The following is an 8,911-nucleotide window of genomic DNA, read 5'->3' as shown; positions in this document are numbered from 1 at the left end:
TCCGTTGTCGAGCAGCGCTCGGATGTCATCGGTGACTGCGATCAGGGCGGTCTCTGTGCTGTGATTGGCCCAGAAGCCAGACTGCGAGGGGTCGAGGGATCCGTTCGTCTCGAGGAAGGCGGCCAGCTGCTTGTTGACGGTCTTCTCGATGACTTTTACAGGAAACGGGAGCAGCGAGATGGGGCGGTATTTTTTGAGGTCGGTGGGGTCAGCCGATGGTTTATTGAGTAGAGCGCTGAGTTCGGCGTGCTTCCAGCTCTCCGGGAAGGTAGCGGTGTCGAAGGAGGTGTTGATGATGTCCCGCCGGTGGGGTGCGATGACAGCATCGTCCTTGTTGAAGACGTGGTGAGTGCAGGGGTCGGTCGGAGATCCGGAGTGGATGGAGTTCATCGTGCGGACGGTGTCTTCGGTGCTGATCGGAGTCCAGGCGCGGAGGGTGGTGGTGGGGGGCGGTGGTTCGGTCGTGGTGTTCGTCGGTTGAGTGCTGAAGCTGTTGTGTATGTCCGCGATCTTGTTGTGGAAGTAGGAGGCGAGGGAGTTGCAGAGTTCTTGCGAAGGGGTAATGTCGTTGTTTCCGGCGTTGGGGTTGGAGAGCTCTTTGACGATGTTGAAGAGTTCTTTGCTGTTGTGTGCGTTGTTGTCCAGTCGTTCCTTTAATGCAGTTTTCTTGGTGGCGTGGATGAGTTGGTGGTGTTTTCGGGTGGCGAGCTTGAGGGCAGTCATGTTGTCCGGTGTTGGGTCTCTGCGCCAGGTTCTCTCACGGGCTCGGCAGTCCTTCTTGGAGCTCTTGAGTTCGTCGGTGAACCATGGGGCTTTCTTGCTACCCGGTCTGCTGGGCGGGGTCCTCAGGGGGGCAAGCTCGTTTGCGCAGTCGCTGATCCACTTCGTGAGGTTGGTGGCCGCCTGGCTAGGGTTCGTTGTGCTGGTGGGAGGGTTCATGCTCAGGGAGGACGCGAGCTGGTCAGCTGTGATCTTGTCCAGCTCCTGCGTGCAGCCTGTTGCTGGTGGTGGTGGATCGTGGTCCTTGCGAAGCTGAAGTGAACGCAGCTGTGGCCCATCCAGTGGAGTCCGGTGACGTGGCTGAAGGCGATGTCCTTGCTGGATGAGAAGACGGGGTCGAGTGTGTGTCCGGCGTAGTGGGTGGGGGTAGTCACCAGTTGCTTGAGTCCCAGGTTGGCGAGGTTGTCCAGCAGGGTGGTGGTGTTGCGGTCGTTGTTGTTCTCCATGTGGAAGTTGAGGTCCCCGAGGAGGATGTAGCCAGCGGAGCAGAGAGCGTGCGGGCTGATGAAGTCGGCGATGTCTTCGCTGAATTGTGTGCGTTGTCCCGGGGGTCTGTAGATGAGGGTGCCTCTGAGGGTGGTCTTGGGGTTGATGTGGACCTGAAAGTGCAGGTGCTCGGCGGTTGCGAGGGTGTCGTCGGTGTTGGTCGTGATGCGGATGGTGTTCCTGTGGACGATGGCGATGCCTCCTCCGGTGTGGTTGATGCGGTCCCTCCGGATGATCTTGTAGCCGTCTGGGATGGCGATGGCAGGCGCTGAAGAGGCGTTCATCCAGGTTTCTGTGAGGAAGGCGACGTCTGGGGCTGTGGTGTCGAGCAGGTTCCAGAGCTCGACAGCGTGTCTGTGGACGGAGCGGGTGTTGAGCAGGATGCACTTCAGATGGTTGCTGCTGTTGCTCATCGAGGTCTTGAGCACTGCTGGAGTGGTGCAGGTCCGGATGCAGGTGAACTTGCAGGCGTTGCTGCAGAAGGGTCCGTGGGTGAGTCTCGGGTTGGCTCGGTAACAGCCCGGGAGTCGGCCGGCATTGAGGGCGTTGAGTTCGGTGGCGTCGTAGGTCCGGCGGGTGGGCTGGTGACGGCGGGGGCCAGGGGTCCTGGCACTGGGCGCGGTCCAGGCGCGGACGGGCGCAGACGGGCTTACCTTTGGCGCACCTTCGGCGCGCTTGGGTCGCGCCCGCTGCGCGTCAATGCTGCGCGTTTGCCACTCTGCCATATGTGGAGAGTGGGGGGGCGGAGCGAGGGCGGGTCAGCTGGGAGGCGGGAGCGGGGTGGCGAATGGGGAGGGCGAGCGAGGGAAGGGGGCAGGGCCGCAGGGGGGCAGCGGCGGGGAGGTGGTGGGAAACGCGGCAGGGGCTGGGCGTCCAAAGAGGGGGAGCAGCGGCCGAGGGAAACACAGGGGGCTAGAGAAAAAATGGCGAAAAAGCGCTGCACACAACAGGGGAGAGCAAGCAGGTACAAGGAGGCAAAGCAGGTTACAAGAGCCAAAAAAAGCGGCAAAAGCAGGGGAGAGCAAGCTGGTAACAGGAGGCACAGGAGAACCACAATCCAAGAGGTTCCGGCAGTCGGGGGAACAGCTGAGAGCAGAGGTGGCACTTGGGAACGGGCTCACTCATGGGGAGTGTGCACGGTGGGGTGACCTGCCCAGAGGGACAGTGGTCACTGCACCTCACTGGCCACACTGTCTATTTATGGTCTCGTGAGAGGGCGGGTCAGCTGGGAGCGGGGTGGCGAATGGGGAGGGCGAGCGAGGGAAGGGGGCGGGGCCGCAGGGGGGCAGCGGCGGGGAGGTGGCGGGAAACGTGGCAGGGGCTGGGCGTCCAAAGAGGGGGAGCAGCGGCCGAGGGAAACACAGGGGGCTAGAGAAAAAATGGCGAAAAAGCGCTGCACACAACAGAGGGGAGCAAGCAGGTACAAGGAGGCAAAGCAGGTTACAAGAGCCAAAAAAGCGGCGAAAGCAGGGGAGAGCAAGCTGGTAACAGGAGGCACAGGAGAACCGCAATCCAAGAGGTTCCGGCGGTCGGGGGCACAGCTGAGAGCAGAGGTGGCACTTGGGAACGGGCTCACTCACGGGGAGTGTGCACGGTGGGGTGACCTGCCCAGAGGGACAGTGGTCTTGCATATGTTTTAAGATGTTAGACACTGATTCATTATGGGCCAAGTCCTCGTTTAGGGCCTGCGCCATATCCGTGGCGTCAATGCCCTCTGTTTCTCCCCCGGCATTCATCGTCCAACAGAACTGAATATTTTAAAGGCTTGTGCTTCTGTCAAGGCCCAGCTCACCTGAGTTTCTGTTCAGTTCTGATGGAGGTTGAAGACAGTCCGACCCCACCCTGAAACTGCTTGTTCCAGCACACTAGTGTTAAAACAGTGCACTAAGAACCAGAAGCTCAAGGGAAGGGGGGAAGTGGATAAAATAAAAAAAGAGAGACAACACCGTCTTGCGTTTCCACTGTAGAAGAGCTGCTAAAATCTGCGGCCCTCTCTCACTTCTGTAGAAACTGGTGCCTAATGAAACATAAACAAAGAACAGATAAGTGCAACCTATCCCTAAATGTGTTCCTGACTAAACCGTAATCTTATTAGAAATTCTCTTCTAAAAGTACCTCTTGGATCCTGGTCTCAAGCTTCCAGGTTTGGAATGTGTTACTGTTCTGGGATGTGCTTTCTATTACTGTAACACTTCTGTAAAATCAAACGAATATCATTATCAGAATTACCAACGTCTAACATTCACCTAAATATAACTAAAGCCTAAATTCTTAATAGCAAACTCACTTTTCGCACATTTCCAGACTTTTTATAAATCAAATACTGTACTTTTGCATCAAAATACAGCAGGTAATTTGATTTACTGTTTGCCTTGCTGTCAATGGTTTCCTCTGTTCGATTCTTAAAAAAGTTCTAAGTAAAACAATGTTTATTTCACAAAGTTCCACAAAGTATTCTTGTAACAAAGGGTTTGAACCTCAAAGTTCGTGGGAGATATCTTGTTCCAAATTGTCTTTACCTGAATCCAGAAATTGCCGATAAAGTTCTTTCAGGTTGCTGAAAAGGGATACTGATCAGTCTAACCTTGACCTCTTTATCTTTTGCAGGTCGATTGCAGTGGACAGAAGAGGGGCTGAGGCAAGAAGTAGCACATGGGCACTTATCCTGCGTGTTATATATTAGACTTGTAAGCGCAATTTTGTTTAGCTGGACTCGAGCAGCACTTGTGCTCAGCTGATGGCTGCCTTTTCTTTCTCGTTTATATTGCCTGGGCTCATGTGCTTGGAATATTGTTTGTTCATACCCCTCCCACATCTCGACACAGCATGGCCATGCACCTTTATTTATTTATTAACGGCACCTCAGTCACTTTGGGTTTGTGTGCTTTGAAATTTGTTGATGGCTTTCCTCTCAAGCAGACAACTCCCGTCACAGCATGGCTGCACGCCTTCTTTTAATTACAGTGTTGCTTTCACATTGGCCTCGTGTGCTTGAAATGTTGTTAATTCAGAGCCCTCCCACATCATCACACAGCAAGGCTGTGTGCTTTCATTTATTTATTAACGATGGCCGTGTACTTCAAAATATGTTTTGCTCTTTCCTCCAAAGCAGACCCCCACACCTCCCACACAGCATGGCTGCACGCCTTTATTTATTTAATAAAGCTTTCACTTTAGGCTCATCTGCTTGGCATGTTGTTTATGGGATTTCCTCCAAAGCTGGCCCTTCCCACCTCCCAACACATCATAGCCTATATTTATTTATTCATCAACCACGCCACTTTTACTTTAAATTTAAGGGACAGAGCTGAGAGCTGCGCTTCAACACACTCAGCTTTATTTCTCCCCAGCAACATGCAACTCCTCCCCTGTTGTTGGTTGCTTTCCCTGTAGCTCTCGCTTCCCCGGTATCTGTGGCTGCTGACTTCCATCCACTCATCAATTGTTTTTGACATATTGTTAACATTCAAAGGGTGTCATCACCCTCGCCAGTATCCCATCCAAAAGAGCTGCAGCCCGGGGCTCTGCTCTGTGCCCGGCACAGGGACTGGAGCTGGGCTACTGCCGCCTTCCCCAGCTACTGGTAAGTGCTGGGCACCCTGACTTCCACACACCCCGCAGACCAGTCTGCCACCCCACCTCTGTTTGCATAGAGTACGCATCTGGGATTTGCTATGTGCTACCTCCCCCCACTCACCCTGTTAGCCCCTGTGTGGTGTTCCGAGAATTAGCTTAGGCAGCTTCACACATCCAACACTATAAAATGTTGCCATTCAGGGTCGTGCCAATAGCTCTAACTCTCGTTGTGTTTCAGCTAGACCTCAGCTTTACAGAGAACACATAATCAAGGCGGCAATCTGTCTACGCCGCACACTGCTGGTTTTTAAGCCCTGTTCGCTCTACGTTTTTGTTAAATTTGCAAATTATTATAACTTTGTGTGTGTACACCATAGTTTTCGTCCCCGGGTCTCAGTCATTATCACACCAGTCCTGTTTTACACAGCTATCAAACCCCCAGTGGCTGCTTATCTCACTACCATGTAAATGCTTTGCCTGAGGAAAATGCAATGTTATAAGCTCAAAAACACTGTGCTAAAGAGATCACAACTGCAGAGCCATGACATGCTCTCTGTTAGGTTTTCAATTCAATTCCACAGTCAGCTGCTTTACCTGTAATGTTACTGCAATGCAAACAAAGTTAAAAACATTATCATTTACAATGCCAATAGCTCTAAATGTCACAAGTGCGAGACCTTTTGCATTGCAAATGCTTGTTTTAGACATACAATAAAACGAAACTCCAGAGATTCTCTACAAGCAATATATTAAAATGACACAAACTTTTAAGCATTTATATTTGTTCAACTGAATTGATTTTGAGATGCGTGTGATTAATACACACAATTAATATGACATACCTATTGGAGATCATTGATTGATGAATGGCTATAATTTGTATATAGCTTGTGCCGCAGTATTAGGGCATGATTGCCTTACATCCACAAGTGTAAACACATATTTGCAGTAGAAAGGAGCCCATCAGCTTGATTAGGTAAGGATCTCCACATATAAAGAGAAGGGCAAAGGTTGAGCAAAACAACAAAGAAAGGTGTACATGTTTACCCCATTAGCTGTACTCTTACCCAAACCTACTTATTTATTTTCTTTCTTCTGCTCTTTCTTGCTTTCTTTCCTTCTATAGTTCCCCTCTCTTAGTTTACTCCTTTGCCCCTATATTATTCACATTTTTCTTTTCTCTCTGGCATGTCTACACTCTACTTTTATCCTTCTGGAAACGTGGCATCAGACTTTGGGTACAAGGTCATGATAAGGTCTTGCTTGCACTGCGACAGTTGTAAAAAAGTTAAATTTTTACTATTTTTTGGCATTGCTGTATCCAAGCGCCATTTGGATAAAACCAAGGGAGTGCATTTTCCGCAAATATTTTTGACTTTAAGTAACTCATAGATTCTGCAAAAAAATAGCTTCCACTTAATGTGGTGGAAGTCTTGCTCCAAGTATCTCAGGGATGGGTAGAGGTTGCTGGAATTTCCAAACCATCCTGGGAGGCATCTAATTCCCAAGGCTTTCATTCTTATTTCCACCCCCATGGAGCTTGCTACTAATCTCCCCCACTGCTGCTTCCCAATCAGCCCCCTGCCCTCTGTCACCCACTAGTGTCATATTTGACAATCTCATAAACCACTGTCACTTACCACCTGGCGCTCAACTAACCCCCACTCGACTTTGGTCGCTTCCGCACATCAGTGCCTCCTTTGCCGTACCAGTGACTCATTTTTAATTGCTGTATATGCCAGACCCTCCTGCCAGTGCCCTGTGCAACATTCTCATAGGTCACATTCTATCAGCACCTTCTAGTGTCCAGTTTGACACTCTCCTTGGCCACCCTCACTTCTGACACCAATGTCACATTCGACATTTTGATAAATCCCATGCCAACACATCACCCATCTCTATGGGACCCTTGTGTTACTCAAATCTGCCCAGACCCCTTCCTTCCTGCGCCCCAACCCTCCCGCTTATGTCCCACTCGACATCCTGGAGATGCTACTCATATTCCCCACCATGAATGAAAAGCTCTCCGCTCACCTGTAGCCTGTTGCTGGTGGACCCTCTCTGCGTGACCCATTCCGGATCTTTGTGTGTCGGCAGCAAAATTGAAGTCAGTGGTAGTTGTCAGATGTGGAACGAGAAAATAAGGGCTCAAATCCTGACTCACCCACTTGACCACATTTTGTGGCCCTGTCAAATCATGAATCTTCCTGTGCCTTGGGCTCTCTTATCTGTTGAATGTAGGAACATTCATAAACAGTACAATTCCATTATTATTAACCACTATTAAGTAGTCATTTGCATCTAGCCCTGTGTATCTGATCATTCTTCATGGCCTGATGATGTATTTGCATTTTGATAAGCGTGGTTGTGTGTCCATCGCTTTTCAGTATCTTGCAGTGAATATCAGCTGAGGCACAAACTTCCAATTACAGGGATTAAAGGGATGTCTAAGAGACAAACGTTGAGAAAGATGGCGGGGCGGCGAAGACAGAAGAAACGGAGCCAGGAAGTTGGGGAACCAACCAAAGATGAGAAAGCTGTAGCTAAATACCTGCGATTCAACTGCCCAACCAAGTCTACCAACATGATGGGCCACAGAGTGGATTATTTTATAGCCTCGAAAGCAGTGGAATGCCTGATGGACTCCAAATGGGCAAAAGCTAAAAAAGGTGAAGAAGCCTTATTTACGACAAGAGAGTCGGTTGTTGACTACTGCAACAGGCTTTTGAAGAAGCAGTTCTTTCACCCTGCTCTGAAAGTGATGAAGACGAAGCATGAAAAGGACACAAAGAAGGAAAAGGAGAAAGAGAAAGGAAAGAATGACGGTGGCAAAGAAGATGAAAAGAAAAGTAAAAAAGAAGTTGTGAAGGATGACAAGCCAAAGAAGGATAAAGAGAAGAAAAAGGACACTGAAAAAGAAGAAAGTAAAAAGTCTCAGGATGAAACCCCAGGAACGCCCAAGGAAAAGGAGACTAAGCGAAAATGTAAACTTGAACCACATGAAGAACAGATTTTCTTGGATGGCATTGAGGTATATGTGTGGATTTATGACCCAGTCCATTTCAAGACATTTGCGATGGAACTTACACTTGTGATTGCTGAGATAGCTGCAACCCTCTTCCCACTCTGGCCTCCTGAAATGCGAGTCGGTGTTTACTACCTTAGTGTTGGTGCTGGCTGTTTTGTAGCCAGCATTCTCCTCCTTGCTGTTGCTCGATGTATACTCTTCCTCATAATTTGGCTCATAACTGGAGGACGGCATCACTTCTGGTTCTTGCCAAATCTGACTGCAGATGTGGGATTCATCGACTCATTCAGACCCCTGTACACACATGAATGCAAAGGACCAAAAACCGACCTAAAGAAAGAAGAGAAACAAGAGACCAAAAACCAACAGGAACCTGATGGTGAAGAAAAGTCTGACACCGAGAAAAGAGAGGAGGAGGAGGAGAAAAGGTTAGACGCAGCAGAAGAAGGACCCGGGACAGATGGCTCAGCTGGAGAGAGGCAGTCAGACACGGATAGTGACAGGCGGGAGGATGAGGGTTCCCAGCACAGTAGCGGAAATGGAAATGATTTTGAAATGATAACAAAAGATGAACTTGATCAGCCAACAGACGAGGAGGACTGTGATGATGATGAGGAGGAGGAGGATGAACAAGAAACTAAACCTCCTGATGAAAATCCTACACTATAGGTTTGGGACCTTAATATGTGCAATGGTTGGATTTTCTATGTTGGCTGATCTTGGAAATGTACTTGTAAACACAACATTTGTGAATTGTTATGTTTCTTTAAAATTCAGTAAATTTAAGAAGTATAAACCTTTTCATTGTCGACCAAGCGCCCAATAATTTATGCAAGTTTACAGTAATTTTAAAATGAGGCAACATAGTAACATAAAATATATTTTCAGTGTTATTGAGATTGTCCAGATATATTTTTATTGGTCACCATATATCCCCCTCCTATGCTATTGATTATTTTGAGAGTTCTGATTTGCCTGTTCTCCCTGAGTCATTATAAAATACAAATTCAGATAGGCCCGCTTAACAGAAAGATAGTGTCT

General features: G+C 49.0%; 1 protein-coding gene across 1 annotated transcript; it reads left to right on the top strand.

Moving 5' to 3' along the window:
• Nucleotides 1-7,301: 7,301 nt before the first annotated feature.
• LOC147662718 (translocation protein SEC62-like) lies at nt 7,302-8,539 on the top strand. Its single transcript, XM_086950951.1, has one exon. It carries the CDS (start codon nt 7,313-7,315, stop codon nt 8,537-8,539), a length of 1,227 nt encoding a protein of 408 aa, XP_086807077.1. The 5' UTR covers nt 7,302-7,312.
• The last annotated feature ends 372 nt before the right edge of the window (nt 8,540-8,911 follow it).

This window comes from Lissotriton vulgaris, unplaced genomic scaffold, assembly GCF_964263255.1.
Source record: "Lissotriton vulgaris unplaced genomic scaffold, aLisVul1.2 SCAFFOLD_344, whole genome shotgun sequence".
Lineage (NCBI taxonomy): Eukaryota > Metazoa > Chordata > Amphibia > Caudata > Salamandridae > Lissotriton > Lissotriton vulgaris.
This window is presented reverse-complemented; position numbering and strand designations above follow the sequence as displayed.